At 43.3% G+C, this 20,709-nt stretch overlaps 1 protein-coding gene across 1 annotated transcript; it reads left to right on the plus strand.

The window, feature by feature from the left end:
* Positions 1–12,715: 12,715 nt before the first annotated feature.
* On the plus strand, positions 12,716–20,389 carry LOC144482880 (extracellular calcium-sensing receptor-like). The gene is given in 6 exon segments (XM_078201721.1): positions 12,716–12,852; positions 14,180–14,471; positions 16,182–17,018; positions 17,175–17,402; positions 19,262–19,385; positions 19,497–20,389. Coding segments are annotated over 6 exon segments (2,442 nt in total). The 5' UTR covers positions 12,716–12,784.
* Positions 20,390–20,709: the final 320 nt, after the last annotated feature.

Below are 20,709 nucleotides of genomic sequence, written 5' to 3' on the forward strand. Positions count from 1 at the left end.
TTCAACATTTCCCAACCTCTCAACATTTATGAAATGCTCTGCTGAGACTTTGACACACATTTGACACTTAACCTTGCTTAACCTTAATGGTTCATCTGCCAAGTAACTGGTCGGAGATAGTATGTCGCAGGCTGCGGATCAAATCATAAATCGTGCCCTTTTTACGACCAGGATTTTTATATAAAACAGCTTATTGCCTGAAGCAGGCGCTGGCTGTGGACGTTCAGCTGTAGAATCCTCTCAAGATCGATATAGCCTCAAGGCCAGTGTTAAAATAAGAATAAGGCGATAGACATCATTTCAGGTGCTATCATCCTTGTAAATGTCTGACGAATGGGCTAAAAGATACCCTAAATTGTATTCAATACATGTTTGAGCAGGCAAGTAGAGCGGTGGTACACACCAGGCAGGATCTAGTCGAACGGTGGAACAGGGCCAATGAGCTGGGCGTCACATTCCTGTTCCTATGAATCTGTGTAACGTACTAGATATGCCGTAGTTGGAACATCATTTTTAGTTTTGGTCCTTCATTGTGGGAAATGTATTAGAGCCGAGGGAAGGGGAACTGAGGACTTACATTTATGAGGAAATGTTGAAAATGTGCTTTTTTCTTGGCACGAGGAGGCTAACAGGGGACCGATTGTAAATTATGCAAAGTATTGAAAAGCTTTGGATAACTTCTTTTGCCTGAACCTATTGGTGGCACAGTGGTTAGCACTGCTGCCTAACAGCGACAGGGGCCTGGGCTCGATTCATGGCTTGGATCACCGTCTGTGCGGAGTTTGCACATTCTCCCCATGTCTGCGTGGGTTTCCTCCCACAGTCCAAAGATGTGCAAGCTAGGTGGACTGGCCATGCTAAATTGCCCCTTAGTGTCAGAAGATTAGTAGGATAAATACGTGGGGTTATTTGGTTAGGGCCTGGGTGTGATCGTTGTCAGTGCAGGATCGATGGGCCAAATGGTCTTCTTCTTCACTGTAGGGATTTTATGATTCTATGAAATGAAACACAACTTCAAAAATTAAATGGCACTGAATTTCAGTGCAATAATTACGGCATAGTGACGTCAGGAGTTTCAGACTATAGAACCGTACAGTCATACAGCACAGAAACAGCCCCTTCGGCCCACCATGTCTATACGGACCATCAAGCATCAATTTATACTAATCCCATTTACCAGCACTTGGACCATAGCCTACTATGTCTTGGCGATTTAAATGCTCATCTGGATGCTTCTTAACTGTTCCGAGAATACCACCCTCTCAGGCAGCACGTCCCATATTTCCACCACCTTCTGGGTGAAAATAAATCCGGAAATCCCTTCGAAACCACTTACTCCTCACCTTAAACCTATACGCTCTGGCCTTAGGCACCCCTGCCATGTGGTAAATATTCTTATGATCTACCCTGCCTATGCCTCTCACAATTTTGTAGACATTTATCAGATCCCTCCTCAGCATCCACAGCTCCAGCGAAAACAAACCCAGCCGATTCAGTCTCTCCTCACAGCTGAAACTGAAACTGAAGTTGAAACCAATATAATTACATCACAGAATTTGGCGATGCAGTTTCAAGCCAAAGTATTTTCATGGCATTTGTTTCCGAGCCAAGACTGTAGTTCCAAAAACATACTCAATGTGGATGACGGGGGAGCCGAGTATGTCACTGCAAGCGACAAGGTTGAATCATTTACTGCACCTGAATTGAAGAATCGTGTGAAGGTGAAGAACTTGGTGCGAATGGAAGTTTGGTCCAGAAGCCTCCAATGCATGCAGTATTTCATGCCATTTAATTTGACTTATAGAGCCATAGAGGCATAGAGGTTTATAGCATGGAAACAGGCCCTTCGGCCCAACTTGTCCATGCCACCCTTTTTTTTAAAGCCCTAAGGTAATCCAAATTTCCTGCATTTGGCCCATATCCCTCTATACCCATCATACCCACGTAACTTTCTAAATGCTTTTAAAAGTCGACATTGTACCCGCCTCTACTACTACCTCTGCAGCTTGTTACAGACACTCATCACCCTCTGTGTGAAAAAATTGCCCCTCTGGACACTTTTGGATCTCTCCCCTCTCACCTTAAAACTATGCCCTCTAGTTTTAGACTCCCCTATTTTTGGGAAAATATATTGACTATCTAGCTGATCTATGCCCCTCATTATTTTATAGACCTCTATAAGATCACCCCTCAGCCTCCTATGCTCCAGAGAAAAAAAGTCCCAGTCTATCCAGCCTCTCCTTATAACCCAAACCATCAAGTCCCGGTAGCACCCGAGTAAATCTTTTCTGCACCCTTTCTAGTTTAATAATATCCTTTCTATAATAGGGTGAGCAGAACTGCACACAGTATTCCAAGTGTGGCCTTACCAATGTCTTCTACAACTTCAACAAGACGTCCCAATTCCTGTATTCAATGTTCTGACCGATGAAACCAAGCATGCCAAATGCCTTCTTCACCACTCTGTCTACCTGTGATTCCACTTTCAATGAGCTATGAACATGTACCCTTAGATCTCTATGTTCTGTAACTCTCCCCAATGCCGTACCATTAACTGAGTAAGTCCTACCCTGGTTCAATCTACCAAAATGCATTACCTCGCATTTGTCCAAATTAAACTCCATCTGCCATTCATCAGCCCACTGGCGCAATTGATCAAGATCCTGTTGCAATCGAAGATAACTTTCTTCAGTGTCCACTATGCCACCGATCTTGGTGTCATCTGCAAACTTACTAACCATGCCTCCTATATTCTCATCCAAATCATTAATATAAATGACAAATAACAGTGGACTCAGCACTGATCCCTGAGGCACACCGCTGGTCACAGGCCTTCAGTTTGAAAAACAACCCTCTACATCCACACTGTGTCTTCTGTCAAGAAGCCAATTTTGTATCCATTTGACTTGTTTATAACCCAATGAGATCCAAACCTCTCTTTCAAAGCTGAACATTATAAACTAAGTCGATTAAATACTTATACTGAATCATTCATTAAAAAAGGGAAAAAACATTCTGGGGTGGAACAGGAAGTGTTTTGCCACGCCTTCAGCATGTGGGAGTTTGCGGGAGAGGCATTGTGACCCCACACAACTACATCTAAAATAAGCGCCTAGCTCGAAGAACTCAGAGCTGTTGAGCTGTAAGGTGCCGATTTTATGAAGCTTCCGGATGTGAGTGCGACTTGGACACTTTGATCCAGGAAGCAGCAACACTCCTCAGTTGAGGGAGCGGGACCGGCCTGGTTAGTGGTCCTGGCAGGAAGTTGCGACAGTTAGCCTGACAAGTAAGGGGCATGCAGTGTAGTGCTGGAGAGGTCTTGGCCTTTGCTCTTATTCTGTTAACACAAAGGTGAGAATGTGTATAAGGTAAATTGAGAAGAGGAAAGGGTTAAAATTGGGAATCAGTTGAGGGATAAACTGGTTATGGAAAGGGCCTGAGGCGAGGGTGACAAGGCTCATCGAAACTAATGATCACGTTAAAGAAACCGCTAATACGTAATTGTGGTTCTGGCTTCGTAGGGCAGGGCCTTATCGATTGGCCTTTTGTTCTTGAAAGTAACCTAATCAGAAACTTTAATAGCCATGTCCTTACGTGGCTATCTCCTTTTGTTCTTGAAAGTGATCTAATCAGAAACTTTAATAGCCATGTCCTTACATGGCGAGCGCCTTTTGTTCTTGAAAGTAATCTAAACAAAATGTAACAATACAGCTATGCCCTATTGGCTAACATAGAACATAGAACAGTACAGCACAGAACAGGCCCTTCGGCCCACGATGTTGTGCCAAGCTTTATCTGAAACCAAGATCAAGCTATCCCACTCCCTATCATCCTGGTGTGCTCCATGTGTCTATCCAATAACCGCTTAAATGTTCCTAAAGTGTCTGACTCCACTATCACTGCAGGCAGTCCATTCCACACCCCAACCACTCTCTGCGTAAAGAACCTACCTCTGATATCCTTCCTGTATCTCCCACCACGAACCCTATAGTTATGCCCCCTTGTAATAGCTCCATCCACCCGAGGAAATAGTCTTTGAACATTCACTCTATCTATCCCCTTCATCATTTTATAAACCTCTATTAAGTCTCCCCTCAGCCTCCTCCCCTCCAGAGAGAACAGCCCTAGCTCCCTTAACCATTCCTCATAAGACCTACCCTCCAAACCAGGCAGCATCCTGGTAAATCTCCTCTGCACTCTTTCCAGCACTTCCACATCCTTCTTATAGTGAGGTGACCAGAACTGCACACAATATTCCAAATGTGGTCTCACCAAGGTCCTGTACAGTTGCAGCAGAACCCCACGGCTCTTAAACTCCAACCCCCTGTTAATAAAAGCTAACACACTATAGGCCTTCTTCACAGCTCTATCCACTTGAGTGGCAACCTTTAGAGATCTGTGGATATGAACCCCAAGATCTCTCTGTTCCTCCACAGACTTCAGAACCCTAACTTTGACCCTGTAATCCACATTTAAATTAGTCCTACCAAAATGAATCACCTCACATTTATCCGGGTTAAACTCCATTTGCCATTTTTCAGCCCAGCTTTGCATCCTATCTATGTCTCTTTGCAGCCTACAACAGCCCTCCACCTCATCCACTACTCCACCAATCTTGGTGTCATCAGCAAATTTACTGATCCACCCTTCAGCCCCCTCCTCTAAGTCATTAATAAAAATCACAAAGAGCAGAGGACCAAGCACTGATCCCTGCGGCACTCCGCTAGCAACCTGTCTCTAATCCGAAAATTTTCCATCCACCACCACCCTCTGTCTTCGATCAGACAGCCAGTTACCTATCCAATCGGCCAACTTTCCCTCTATCCCACACCTCCTCACTTTCATCATAAGCCGACCATGGGGGACCTTATCAAACGCCTTACTAAAGTCCATGTATATGACATCAACTGCCCTACCTTCATCAACACACTTAGTTACCTCCTCAAAAAATTCTATCAAATTTGTGAGGCACGACTTGCCCTTCACGAATCCGTGCTGACTATCCTGGATTAATCTGCATCTTTCTAAATGGTCGTAAATCCCATCTCTAAGGACCTTTTCCATCAATTTACCAACCACCGAAGTAAGACTAACCGGTCTATAATTACCAGGGTCATTTCTATTCCCTTTCTTAAACAGAGGAACAACATTCGCCATTCTCCAGTCCTCTGGCACCATCCCCGTGATTAGCGAGGACCCAAAGATCAAAGCCAAAGCCTCTGCAATCTCATCCCTTGCCTCCCAAAAATCCTAGGATACATTTCATCAGGCCCAGGGGACTTATCGACCTTCGGTTTATTCAAAACTGCCAGGATATCCTCCCTCCCAGCATCTATTTCCTCCAGCCTGTTAGCCTGTAACACCTTCTCTTCCTCAAAAACATGGCCCCTCTCCTTGGTGAACACTGAAGAAAAGTATTCATTCATCAAATCGCCTATCTCTACTGACTCCATACACAAGTTCCCACAAGTGTCCTTGACCAGCCCTAACCTCACCCTGGTCGTTCTTTTATTCCTCACATAAGAGTAAAAAGCCTTGGGGTTTTCCTTGATCCGGCCCACCAAGGACTTCTCGTGTCCCCTCCTAGCTCTCCTAAGCCCCTTTTTCAGCTCATCCCTTGCTAACTTGTAACCCTCAATCGAGCCATCTGAACCTTGTTTCCTCATCCCTACATAAGATTCCCTCCTGCTTTTCACAAGACATTCCACCTCTTTCGTGTACCATGGTTCCCTCACTCGGCCATTTCCTCCCTGCCTGACAGGGACATACCTATCAAGATATGAAAAAGTTCCACTTTTCATTAGTTCCTTTCTCTGACAGTTTCTGTTCCCAACTTATGCCCCCTAATCCTTGCCTAATCGCATCATAATTACCTGTCCCCCAATTGTAAACCTTGCCCTGCCGTACGGCCCTATCCCTCTCCATTGCAATAACAAAAGACACCGAATTGTGGTCACTATCTCCAAAGTGCTCTCCCACAACCAAATCTAACATTTGGCCCGGTTCATTTCCCAGTAACAAATCCAATGTGGCCTCCCCTCTTGTTGGCCTATCCATATATTGTGTCAGGAAACCCTCCTGCACACACTGCACAAAAACTGCCCCATCCGAACTATTTGACCTACAAAGGTTCCAATCAATATTTGGAAAGTTAAAGTCCCCAATGACAACTACCCTGTGACCCCCACACATATCCATAATCTGCTTAGCAATTTCTTCCTCCACATCTCTATTACTATTTGGGGGCCGATAGTAAACTCCTAACAACGTGACCGCTCCTTTCCTATTTCTAACCTCAGCCCATATTACCTCAGTGTGCAGATCCCCCTCGAAGTGCCTTTCCGCAGCCGTTAAACTATCCGTGATTAACAATGCCACTCCTCCACCTCTTTTACCAGCTTCCCTACACTTAGTGAAACATCTATACCCCGGAACTTCCAACAACCATTCCTGTCCTTGTTCTACCCACGTCTCCGTAATGGCCACAACATCGTAGTCCCAAGTACCAATCCACACCCCAAGTTCATCTACCTTGTTCCGGATGCTCCTTGCATTGAAGTAGACACACTTCAACCCACCTTCCTGTCTACCGGTACCCACCCTTGACCCTGATACCTTCCCCAATACCTCACCACCCTCACTGACGTCTGGACTACAACTCCTTTTCCCACTCCCCTGACAAATTAGTTTAAACCCCCCTGAAGAGCCGTAACAAATTTCCCTCCTAGGATATTGGTGCCCCTCTGGTTCAGGTGCACCCCGTCCTGTTTGTACAGGTCCCACCTTCCCCAGAATATGTTCCAATTATCCACGTATCTGAAACCCTCCCTCCTACACCATCCCTACAACCACATGTTTAACTGCACTCTCTCCCTGTTCCTCAACTCGCTATCACGTGGCACCGGCAACGTACCAGAGATAACCACATGTTTTGTCTTGGCTCTCAGCTTCCAGCCCAGCTCCAGAAATTCCTGTTTTAAATCCCCGTCCCTTCTCTTACCTATGTCATTGGTACCAACGTGTACCACGACTTGTGACTGTTTCCCCTCCCCCTTCAGAATCCGGAAAACACGGTCTGAGACGTCACGGACCTTGGCATCCGGTAGGCAACATACCATCCGTGAGTCTCTTTTGCTGCCACAGAACCTCCTATCTATTCCTCTAACTAACGAGTCCCCAATAACTATTGCCCTCCCGCTCTGCCCCTTACCCTCCCGAGCCACAGAGATGGACACAGTGCTGGAGATCCTCTCACTGTGGCTCACCACTGGTATGTCATCCCCCTCAACCGTATCCAAAGTGGAATACTTGTTGCTAAGGGGAACGACCACCGGGGATCCCTGCACGGACTGCTCCCTCCCAGCCCCTCTCACCGTCACCCATCTGTTTTCATTCCTCGGAGTAACTGTATTCCTAAAACTTCTGTCTATGGCCACCTCTGCGTCCCTAATGATCCTAAGTTCATCCAACTCCAGCTCCAGTTCCCTAACACGGTTTTGGAGGAGCTGCAGATGGGTGCACTTCCCACAGGTGTAATCAGCAGGGACACAGAAGTATGTGGATGTATCTCCGTCGTGTATAACTGAATCTGTTTTGTAAGCCAGACAGAGACTCACGAACCCATGCTTGATGCACATGGTCTAGCGATCTCTCCTGCGGTGCAATAAAGAAGGTTTGCGGAGAAACCTGTGTCTCATCAGTTTTTGATCCGACTTCCGAAAGCGAATTCCACAAAGGTAGGTAGGAAAGTAATTCGTGAAGAGGATATAAGAATGCCAGAAATATATATAGATAGGTTAGGTAGTGGGCAAATATCAGGCAAATGGACTATGATGTGGGAAAATGTACAGTTGCCCGAATAAAAAATAATCATAAAATCCAAATGGTAAGAGGTTGCAGAACTCTGAGATGCAGAGGGAACTGAGAGTCCACGTGCATGAATTGCAAAAGGTTATTATGCAGGTACAGCCATTAATAATAAAACTAATAGAATATTATTGCAAGGGAAATTGAATACAGGAGTAGGAGGTTATGGTTCTATTATACAGGGCACTGGTGAGTCCACATCTGGAAGACTGTATATTGTGTTGGCCTCCTGTTTTAAGGAAAGATGTGAATGCATTGGAAGCAGTTCGGAGAAGGTTTACTAGATTAATATCTGGACTGGACGGGTTGTTTTATAAGGAAAGCTTGGACAGGCCAGACTTGTATCCGTTGGAGTTTAAAAGGGTAAAGGCGACTTTATTAAAAATTATGAGATCCCAAGTGGACTTGACAGCGTGGATTTGGGAGGATCTCGAACTAGGAGCCAGTGTTTAAAAATAAAGGGTCCCCGTTTTAAGACGGAGATGATGAAATATTTGTCTCAGATGGTTGAGAGAATTTGAAATTCTCTTTCTTAAAATGTGGTTGAGTATTTTTGAGGCAGAGGTAGATAGATTCTTATTGAACAGGGGGTGATGGCGGGGGAGGGGGATTCTGTGGAGGGGGTAAGGTGGAAGTGAGGGGTGGTGGATGGAAGTTAAATGTTATCGCGGGTCGACAGGAATGTGAAATTGAGTCTGAAATTAGATCACCCGTAATCTTACTGAATAGCGAGTAGACTCCAGTGGCCGAGTGGATTACTCCTGCTCCTATTCGTAGGTTTGTATGTGCGTATGTTTGTATCCCACACATAGGAGTTCCTTGATGTATGACTGAAAGCAAAGTCTTCGGATGGATAATTGACAAGGCACCTGGTAGAGGAGACCATTAAAGTGGAAGGCTAAAAAGGACTGTGGTAGCCAACTATATAGCCAGGTGTTGAGGGAAAGTAGTTGGGTGTTGGTAGATACTGTTCTCTGCTTCCCTGCAGCCATGAAAGGGAGCTCCGGAAGTTATGTTGCCGCCTAGTGATTTTGCTTTTTATGGCTGGAAAATAAATTTGAGGGTAGGGGAGGGTGGTGGGAAGGATCCAGTTGTCATTGGTACCTATGATATCAGTTAGAATGAGGAATAAGAATTGACTGAGGTCGCTTGAGCAGCTCGAGTTTAAAATCTATCAGAGAGCTGCAAAGTTAATCTCTGGCATTTTACGAGAAGTATGTGTAAACAGTAAGAAGTCTCACAAAACCAGGTTAAAGTCCAACAGGTTTATTTGGGATCACGAGCTTTCGGAGCGTTGCTCCTTCATCAGGTGAGTGGAGCAGCGCTCCGAAAACTTGTCATTCCAAATAAGCATGTTAGACTTTAACCTGGTGTTGTGAGACTTCTTACTGTGCCCATCCTAATCCAACTCCGGTATCTCTACGTCATTTGTAAACATATATGGGTTAATCAGAACAGGTCGTTCAATGTGTGGTTCAAAGACTGGTGTGGAAGGTAGGGGTTTATATTCTTATCAGTGCAGGCACAGCACCGTGGAAGAAACACACTGTTTCATTAGGTTGGGTTCCTCTTTAAATAACGTTGGGACCAATGTCCTGGCAAGTCATCTAACTAGGGTATTGAACAGAAAAGAGAGGTTTGAAGTATGAAATGAGGGGAAATTTCTAAACTAAAAAGAAACGTCACAGCCATTGAGCAGCGTAAAGATTCTTCAGTCTCTCCAAGGGATGAGTGTTCAGCAAGGAGACCAGTTATTCGCTGTCTTGGTCTGGTGTCTTCTATATGATATTAAACCGTGTCCTGGTTTGCAGATCAGATTGGAGGTAGGACATATGAAGTCACTGTGAGAGTGGTGGATGAATGCAGTGTCTCTGTGGCGTGCTCACTTTGTCCTGCATGAATCTCACTCTGTTCTCTTCAAATATTGAGATTGCTTGTTGACAGAGAATACCCCATTTTGAAACGTTCAGTGTTATCCTTCACACGGAGTGGGGTCCATTTTATAGGTTCTGAGATAAATGTTCAGAATGTCTTTGTATTTAATTTGGGAGGCCCTTTGGTGTGGGCTCCAGTGTTCAGCTGTTGTAAAATATCGTCTTTGTTCTGCGGTAATTCTCCTGTGAACCACCTGGCTGAGCTAGCTAAGTTTAGCTCTGATGAACATATTCTCAATACCAGGTATACAGCACTTTGCAAGAACTTCCGTATTACGGATTTCTGCCCGCCACCTAATAATGCAGAAGCCGCGAAGGTGAAATACATCTCGTTGCTTCATGCTACAATTGCAAGTTGCTCATGCTTCACAGCTATAGGGAAATGTGGGAACCACTGCCTTATAGACATTATTGCTTGGAGACACATCAGCACGATATTTTGGATGGCAGGATTTCCCGCCGGCCACTGAAAATCTCAACGGGAAATGCATTCTCGCTGATCACAGCAACGCCATATCCACTGGGCAAGTAGGATATTCTTTGTCAGCCAAATTCCGAGAAGATTACCAGGTCTGTGCTCATTGGCACGCTGCATGACTTCAGCAGCTGAATTTCCAGCAATACCTAAGGACACACCGAGAGTCTCGAAGCCTTTCTATTTTGCCACCTGTGCCTATGTTTTCTGGAGATAGCAGGGCGATTTACATCCCATACAAGGCAAGCAGGTGGAACTTGTGCACCTTTTTCAGTAACCTGATTTGAAAAAAAAGAGGCTAGTTTTGGTGCTTTGCGCGATTTTTTTGGCTCATCAAATACGTCTCAAATAATCAGAAACCACAAGGTTTTAAAGGATATTCGACAGTGAACCTGGAATTAGGAGATGACATAAAACGTAATGCCATTGTTGAATAAACTTCAGCAATCAAGTTAACGAAACTCTGATGACATATTACAATAGACCTTTTTCCCTTTTGTTGAATAATAGGCCGCGTGCTCCAGATGGTCAAAAATGATTTTCAGTAACATCTTTGTCTCAGTTCATTACAGGTGAAGGTCTGGAATCTTTTCCATGGGAGTTGCTGGGAATTAGACCACAAACCACACCATTCAAGCATTCCTTCATTCAAGTGTTCATTGTGGTGCTCAGATTTGCTGTAAGTCCCCTTAGAATAAGACTAGACATAAAATTGTGTTAAGTGCGCATAAATCATAGCAAATAATGCGACCTAATGAAAGCGCCATTGTCGCACCTAAAATTCATCTTTCAGTACGAAAGCTATAGTTTCAACACACTCAATAGCCACCCAAACTTCCTAGACACGCCCGACAAAGAACCGGCAATTAGAGAAGCTTCTAGACTTTTTAAACGGCAAATTACACTGAATCCATACAAATGCTTGAATTCAATGTAAGTTCCAGTGAGGATAGACTTTATAGTTTCAATAGAACACGAGAAAGCTGACGTTGCTTCATGGTGCGCCTCGACATCTGGTGGCAATTCGACGAAAGTCTGTAAGCAAATGCAACTGAAGGAAACTCAAGTATTAGGTTTTGGAACTTGAAGCTGCGACCGCTTTATGGCCGGATTTGAGTTTGTGTGGAAGGATCAACTAGGCTGTTTTCATATATAAAACTTTAAGTTTGCTGTCACAGTTAAAGTTTCATTATAAGTCACAAGTAGGCTTACATTAACACCGCAATGAAGAAACTGTGAAAATCCCCTAGTCGCCACATCCCGGCGCCTCTGGGTACACTGAGGGAGAATTAGCATGGCCAGTGCACCAAACCAGCACGTCTTTCGGACTGCACTCGCGCGCACACACAAATACAACTGGGGGTTGTTTTACCACTAACTCAATGATAATTGCTGCGGAACAATAAGGAAACTAATTAAACCGTTCCAGGTGGAAAGTAACGGAGGAAACCGGAGCACCCGGAGGAAACCCACGCAGACACGGGGAGGACGTGCAGACTCCGCACAGGCAGTGGGGCGAATTTTACCGTCCCGCCTGCCAGGGGAATCGGAGCGGGTGAGGGATGGACCATGGAAAGGTCCGTTGACCTCGGGCGGGATTTTCCAGTTTCGAGGCGGGTGAGGACGGAAAATCCCACCTACCAGTGACCCAAGCCTGGAGTCGACTGTGTCACTGTGCAACCCCCAGTTCGGTTTAAAATGGTTGGTAAACCATTTAAGTATGTAGATCCAAATATTTGAGAATGGCATTATAACCCACTTATCAGTTATTAAATATCTCATATAAATAAATTCAATGGCACAGGCAACATTACAATTAAACATTAACCAGAGGTGTTTGTATTGTGACATTTACAACAAAACACCGAGGCAAAGGATCAGCGAACATGGGCGTGTTGTTGCAATCATAACTCACTTCCCAAATTCCGTCAAGTAATGGCTTTGCGTTGCGATTACCCCTATATCTGGGCACAAATATGGAGGAAATTGCAAATTAACTCGTGTGTAATTCAAAGATGCGTGGTAAGAGAGCTGGTATTTATCGTGTGATTTATTTTCCACCGTTCGTATAGCAGCTCAAACCTGGTCGAGTTTCCCTGAAGCTTTTCAACTGTCAGCAAGTTAATTTCCATCTGGAACGGTTTAATTAGTTTCCTTATTGTTCCGTAGCAATTATCATTCGGTCACTGGTAAAACAACCCCCAGTTGTATTGTGTAATCTTCCATTTCCTGAACTGAGAGCACATTAATGTGGCGTTCTTCGGGGACTTTGAGCCATTGAAGGTCGCGTGGTTTTCAGTGAATCCGGTCGCATATAAAGCAGGTTGGCGGTACTGTGAGAGAACGGCAATCGCTTCTCGCAATGTATCGCCTTTTTCTGTATTGCTTTTCATTGTTCCTTCTTGCTCCCGTGCGTTTGCTGAAGAATCCAACATGCCAGCGGTGGAGGACGGATGATTTGCTCGGTTTATCGAAGGGCGGCGACATTCTTCTCGGCGGAATTTTCAGCATGCACGCCAGCGTCGAATCTCAGGATCTTTCCTTTGAGATTCCGCCAAAACCGATTCAATGCAAGACGTGAGTGCAATCTTATCACCGCAAGTATTTTAGCTAAATCAGAGTGTTGTTTGATATTTCAGCTCCTGGCGCGCTTCTGATAAGCGACACCGCTTAATCGTGACCAATTGCTTTGTTAATGAAAATGCACGAAATGTGTGAATGTCTGTCTATGGATATATAGGTACTTCGCATTTATCCGTTTATTGCTGATTTATTCGTACCTATTTAGCGAAATAAACATTCTTCAGGATCAGTTGCCTTGAAGATAGTTTCAAGATGACCGGATTAATACTAATCTGAATGTAAGGTGAAGCAAGAAATGGATGGAAATTTTAAATGTAAGTGCTTCTAATGATGAGGCAACTCAGATGTTAAATCGCTGTAATGCCTTTAATTAATTTGGCGAAGACCAGTCGTCAGATCAAGCCCAAGATGGGATGCAATGACGGCTTGGATCTTATTTGTCTGTCTTGACCTTGAATTGGATTCAATTGGATTTGAATTTGGTTTTTGGAGCAAGCAAGGAATGGATTCGAGTCCGCCCTATCGATTCTGAACATTGGCTTTGTAACTTTAAGGATGGAGGATTTTTCTAAAACAGAAAATGCCTTAAGTTAATTCCCACGCAAAAACTGGAAGTCCCTTTCCGCGTTACCTTGCAATGTTTAAGATGCTTCCGAAAGATCAAATTCTTAATGATTGAAATTATATCTTAATAATAAAGCGTCTGCTTTTTATCAAACCCAGTCGTCATATATTGTAGGAGCCGCCATTAGTTCCATTGCGTTAAAAAGTAAGTTAAGCGCAGCAACACGAGTGGTGATGTGTTTAGATTTTACTCCTTTCTTGCTGGCGTTGCTTATAAATAGAAATATAAGATGTGAGTGACATTAGCGAAGGACTCGGCTGTATCCGACTATATGGACCAACGTAATGTGGAATATCCGTGACTTTTGAAGCACTTGATACAGTTCAATGCGACAACTTAAAAAGTTCAGCTTCTAATTTTCCAAACAGGTTTTGGCGGTATTGGCTCTGGTATTGCTTTCATCTATTACTGTTCAAATTCAGCAAAACTATTGGACAGGTCAGCGGCTTCAGTTCTCAAATGGCAATGTCTGAAGGATGCTTTGGCGATGTTATTTACAACACTGTCCTTGAACACTTGTCGTCTTTTTCGTTTTTTCCTAGTCAGTATGTTATGGAGTGAGCTTTGAAAATTTAACATCGAATACATTTTGGTCCGAATGCATTAAAGGTTCTTGTATTGCATTTACGCACAAGTATTTTCAGTAATTGATATGTTTGCTTCACCGAACTAAAACTGTACTTGCCTTCTTCGCAGCTTTCGGCACAAACTCTTTCGTTCGGCAATGGCGATGGTTTTTGCTATAGAGCAAATCAACAAGGATCCACAGTTGCTTCCAAATGTGACCCTGGGTTACCGAATATACGATTCCTGTGGCAATCCTCCAGTATCTATAAAAGCAGCCTTTGACTTTTTAAACAGACTGGGGAAAATAGCACCCGATTTTACCTGCAAATGAGCACCTGACGTTTCAGCCATCATTGGAGATTCGGGATCCTCGCAGTCCATAGCCATCGCCAACTTAATCAGTCCTTTCAGAGTCCCAATGGTAAAATATATAATGGAGCATATCATCAATATTATGGACTAGCAATGGAATATTAATATACGTGAAAGAAATTAACATTGTTTCGAAAACTGATTTACATAGAGTGTAACACTTGGCTTACAAATAAGAAATATGGAACTAGTAACGATAAATATTGTCAATATTTAAAATGTAATTCATAGCTCTTTAATTTCAACAAATACATTTGTAGTTTAACAGATAATTTCAATTCTATGTTTTCAGTTATAAAATTGATCAGATTATTCTTACGGTTGTTGTCGAATCTTCATAGTTTTGCAGTTCTGGAATTCTAATTTACAAAACTAACCACTGATTTATAATGCTGTCCTGTTTTTTGATGATGAAAATTTCGACGCCAAGGCTTGGAATGTCTAATACTATTACGTATTTCAGATTTCCTTTCATATATGTTAAACAGCCCTGCCCTCTTTTTAGCACATATCATCGTTAAGATACTCTCACTTGGGTGATTTCCTTTGGATGCATTGTTAGTTATGTAACGATTCTATCTGAAATCACTGATGAGTATAATGACCTGATTGCCTGGAAATTTCTTAAGTGAAACAATTGACCTACTTGCCTTGACAGAAAATTCAGATTATTAGTCAAATTATATTGATTTGATTTGTGAGTTAAATAACGAGGTAATATAGGATGAGAGAGATGCATTTATTATGTGGATTACATTTCCCCCGCAAACTTCACAGAAGCCTATTAATTTTTCCCAGGGTGGAAGAGTCAATTAATAGGGGGCACAGGTTTAAGGTGCGAGGGGCAAGGTTTAAAGGAGATGTACGAGGCAGATTTTTTACACAGAGAGTGGTGGTAGCTGGAACTCGTTGCCGGAGAAGGTAGTGGAAGCGGATACGGTAGTGAATTTTAAGGGGCGTCTTGACAAATACATGAATAGGATGGGAATAGAGGGATATGGTCCCCGGAAGGGTAGGCGTTTTTAGTTCAGTCGGGCAGCATGGTCGGCGCAGGCTTGGAGGGCCGAAGGGCCTATCCCTGTGCTGTAATTTTCTTTGTTCTTTGTTCTAATTATTCTGAAGGAGGCGGGAGTAGAGCCGACAAGATGTTTGACCTTTACGAAAGCATGTCACCAAACGACCTAAAAAGCAACAATTTACGAATACATCTGAGGGATTCTGAAAATTTTGATGCAAACCAATTGCCCATTATTGTAAATTCGCATCGCCTTAGAATATTGCATATATCAACTCTTCAATTAAAGCGATTGAGGGATTAATGGTATAATGTAACATTAATGACTCATGTCCTAATGCGTCAGCTCCAGCTCAGTGCTTACCACTCGCTCGTCTCCAAGTCGGGTGGTTGCAGCTTGTTCGAATGCGACTTTACACCGAATCTGCCCTCTCATGTGGGCATAAAATCCCACAAAGAAGAGTGGGCGAGTTTCTAAGTATCTGACCAATATCCACCCCTCAGGCTACACTTTAAATAGATGAACTGGTCATTTATTTCATTATTGCTTTCAGGTGTTTGTTGTGAACTGTTTGACTGCGGGTTTTCCTATATTACAACCCATAACTGCACTTCCAACAAAAAACTTAGTTGGCTGTAAATCTATTTGTGACGCCCTCGGCTCCTGAAAGGTACTATATGAATTCAGGTATTTCTTTCTGCTTTGATGAAGATTAATCTGATCTTCTCCTTTGTCTCCTGTAGGTTAGCTACGTTTCCACCTGCGTGTGCCTGAGTAACAGGATCGAATATCCGTCCTTTTTCAGAACAATACCGAGTGATTATTTTCAGGTGAGAGCGTTAGCCCAACTCGTCAGTCACTTTGGCTGGACGTGGATCGGGACGATTAAAAGTGACGATGACTATGGTAACTTTGGAATGCAAGCTTTCATGGAAATCGTACGCAGGTCAGGCGTTTGCATCGCTTTCTCTGAGTCCTTTCATAAAAAATACTCTCAGGAAAAGCTGCTCAATGTTATACACACCATAAAGACATCATCCACATCCGTCGTTGTGGCCTTTCTGTCTCGATCGGATATGGCTATTTTGCTCAGAGGAATAGCACAGCAAAATATCACCGGAGTGCAGTGGGTAGGAAGCGAAGCCTGGATTACAACATCTCCTCTCCCACCTGGAAAAAGCAGACAATTTATTTCTGGCGCGATTGGAATTGCAATTCGTAAAGTCAGCTTGCCAGGGCTGAACGAATTCCTGATGGACATTCACCCGGCTGTGTACCCAGGAAACCTTTTGGTGAAGGAGTTTTGGGAGAGGACATTCAACTGTACACTAAAGAACACGGAAAACAGAACAACTGGAACTAAACCTGACTCAGTGATCCAAGCATGCGCAGCAAAAGAGAATCTACACACTGCCCGCAATGCATTTACAGATGTCACTGAGTACAGAGTTGCTTACAACATATATAAAGCCACTTATGCCATAGCTCATGCTCTCCATGATATGCTTTCGTGTACAACTGGTAAAGGACCATTTTACAATAACAGCTGTGCAGACATTTCAAACTTTCAACCATGGCAGGTAAAGAATAGTAAAGCAGTGAATGTTGTTTGCCCTTTGAGGAGATGTCTTTTTTGATACAAACACATTTCTGGAAATGAAATTTGACTTTGATACATGCATATTTGAAAGAATTTACCGTTGATATTTTTAACCGTTCTATTTCCTTTTGTAAAGCTACTGCATTATCTGAAAGCAGTAAAATTTAGAACAATGATTGGCGAAACGGTATATTTTGATGAAAATGGCGACCCAGTCCCAACTTATGATATTGTCAACTGGCAGCCAGATGCATTTGGTGGCACGAAGATTGTAACTGTTGGATACTATGATGGATCTGCATTGCCAGGACAAGAATTTGTCATAAGCAAAGATGAAATAAAATGGAGTGGCTCTCAGATCATGGTAAGGATATTCCATTCATGACAGTATATGGGGTGATCTCACGGCTGCTTATCCGGATTTGCTCTCGGCGTTAGGAAGAAATCGAACCGGTAAAAGTGCCCAAACTCGCTAAGGGAACAAAGTTTCATATGTAGTTAACGATTGCCAAATACCGTTGCTCCAGAATATATAAAGTTGTCATTTACCAACATTGGTCTAATTTGAGCTTTTCTGTTATGCGATGTATTTCGAGTAAATGCTGATTAAATTAATTATCAAGTGCGCGAGACACAATAGCTAAGACCTATTTCAATTTTAGAATATGTTCGGGTGCCAGTGCTCTGTCTGTGTTTTGCGATAAACCAACCGCGACTTGATCGGCAGTGAGACGAATCAGATAACTTTTTTCCACCTGCGGAAACATGCACGTGGGCCCAATGAGCTTCCGCACAAAATCATAATATAACATCGAAAGCGACCATTCGGCCCACGCTTTCTGTGACAGCGCATTGAAAGATCGATCCAATATTATCGCTGCTTTCCCCTCAGAACCTTGTAATTGTTTCAGGTATTTCTTCAATTTCCTTTTGAAACCTACTTCATGAATCTGCTTCGGCACAATTTCAGGCACTTTGTGAAACGCTATTTTCTTCTTATTCTTCTGGTTTTTTTTGCAAATCACTTTAATCTGCCGTTTCTACTTCTGGAGGGACTATCTCCTTATGTGCTCTATCAAAACCCCTTTGTACAATTTTATTTAATACCTTTTGCTCGAGGTAGAATAACTTCGGATTCTCTCTGCCATATATTTGAAATCCCATCATTCCAGGGAATCTTTCTGCACCGCCTCCAAGGGCTTGATATTCTTCCTTCTGTATGTGTCCGGAATAAGACTCAATAAACCACCCGAGGCGGCACGATGGCACAGTGGTTAGCACTGCTGCCTCACAGCGCCAGCTGCCCGGGTTCAATTTCGGCCTCAGGTCACTGTGTGGAGTTTGCACGTTGTCGCAATGTCTGCGTGGGTTTCCTCCGGGTGCTCCGGTTTCCTCCCAAAATTCAAAGATGAGCGGGTTCGGTTGATTGACCATGCTAAGTTAAACCTAGTGTCAGGGGGATTAGCGGGGTAAATCCCTGGCTGGGATTGTGGTCGTTGCACACTCGATGGGCCGAATTCTCCTTCTGCACCGTAGGGATTCTATGAGGCATAAACAGTGATTTATAAATGTCACGCATAACTTCCTCACTTTTGAGTCTACCTCTGTGTAGAAAGCCAAGCCAATGAACCTTTACGCCTTTCTGGAAGCCTTCTTAACTCACGAAAACCTCAAAGTTTTGCTAACGCGTGCCTCAGGCTTCTCCGTTGCCGTATCAATTTAATACTTGTCGCCTGTAATTAATTTTGCCCTTCTTTATACATTCAATGCAATTTTCCTTTCGCGCTGCGTGATTATATGAGTTAATGACATCACTTGCCCCAGAACCCAAGGGGATTTGAGCTTTGGAGTGTGGGGTGGATGGAACCAAGCAGAGGTTGAGCAACTGGTCCTATTTCGGTGACTCCGTCTGGCCAGTGGCCTCGCTTTGCACTTAGATCTTGGGCTGAAATAGCTTGCTAGCAATTGCTGCATGGGTTCATATTCGGGGAATAACTATCAGAAGAAATAAGAGAAGGAAGAGCCAGAAGATGGCGCCCAAGAATGAATCACCATTTTTCAGAAAGGAGAGGGGAGGAAGATGGGGATCATACGCACTCAGGATTCCCTGATCACACTCCCACGAGCAATGTAGACCCTTTCGCCCTTAAAGGCAGTGAATGTTAAGGTGGTAGAAACAAAGTACAAGATGACTATCTATTGCATTTTATTCTCTAAAACAAGGTTCCAAAAGCAGTTTGCTCCGACCCCTGCCCGAATGGAACAAGAAGGGCAGAAATAAAAGGTCAACCCATTTGCTGCTTTGACTGCATACGCTGTGCTGAGGGTGAAATAAGCAACACGACTGGTAAGAATAAGCAGGAGTACGCATGTCACAAATAATTTAGCTACGATTCATCTCCGAATATGGAATGAATTGAATCATTTCACTTTCAGTTTCGACTGTGTTTGTCTTTAGACTCAACAGAATGCATTCGCTGTCCGATGGAATACCGGTCTAATGATCACAGAGACCAATGCATACCGAAGGAAATTCAGTTTCTTTCCTTTGAGGAAATCATGGGGATTATTTTGGTCTCGCTCGCATTACTTGGAGCCTGCATTAGTATCATTGTTTTTGTAACGTTCTACCTTCACAGAAACACACCTATTGTTAAGGCGAACAACTCGGAGTTGAGCTTTTTGCTTCTTATCGCGTTAACGCTTTGTTTTTTGTGCTCAGTGACATTCATCGGAGAACCTTCAGTTTGGTCCTGTGCATTACGCCATGTAGCATTTGGTATTACATTTGTTCTTTGCATTTCTTGCGTTCTGTGCAAAACAATTGTTGTGGTGATGGCATTCAATGCAACGCTTCCGAACAACAATCTCATGAAGTGGTTTGGACCCACACAACAGCGTTTAACTGTTTTAGTTCTAGCACTTGTACAAAGTTTAATATGTGCTGTCTGGCTAACTCTCTCGCCACCCCATCCTGAGAAAAACAGTGACTATTTTAAGGAGATAATAGTCTATGAATGCCATGTAGGGTCAGCGTTAGCCTTTTACTGTGTATTAGGTTACATTGGATTTCTGTCTTGCGTGTGTTTCGTGGCTGCCTTTCTCGCTCGAAAACTTCCTGATAATTTCAACGAAGCGAAACACATCACTTTTAGTATGCTTATCTTTTGTGCCGTTTGGATAACTTTCATTCCAGCGTATGTAAGTTCTCCTGGGAAATATACTGTTGCGGTAGAAATATTTGCCATTCTGTCCTCCAGTTTTGGTTTGCTGGTTTGCATTTTTGCGCCTAAATGTTATATTATCCTTCTGAGACAAGAAATGAATACGAAGAAATGTTTGATGGGTTAAATTGTTCCAATGAATCATTGACTCGAACAGCGCAGAAGCGGAGCATTCGCCTTGTGTCCTCTCCTTGCAAGAGCTACCTATTTAACCCTACTACATTCCTCTTTCCCCCATTGACTTCGCAATATTTGACAATTCTTTACATGTAAAGTTGATGGGGTTCACAATGCAATTGAGCCAGATGTTGCTTTCATGGGAACACTATTTCCAAGTTGAAATTCACGCTGCATTTTTAAGAATAAAATTGTAAAAACAATGTTCAAATAAAATAACTGGAAAAAAGATTTCAATGTCATAAACAAGAGGATTCTGTGGCGATGTTA

This window comes from Mustelus asterias, chromosome 3 (assembly GCF_964213995.1).
Source record: "Mustelus asterias chromosome 3, sMusAst1.hap1.1, whole genome shotgun sequence".
Taxonomy (NCBI): domain Eukaryota; kingdom Metazoa; phylum Chordata; class Chondrichthyes; order Carcharhiniformes; family Triakidae; genus Mustelus; species Mustelus asterias.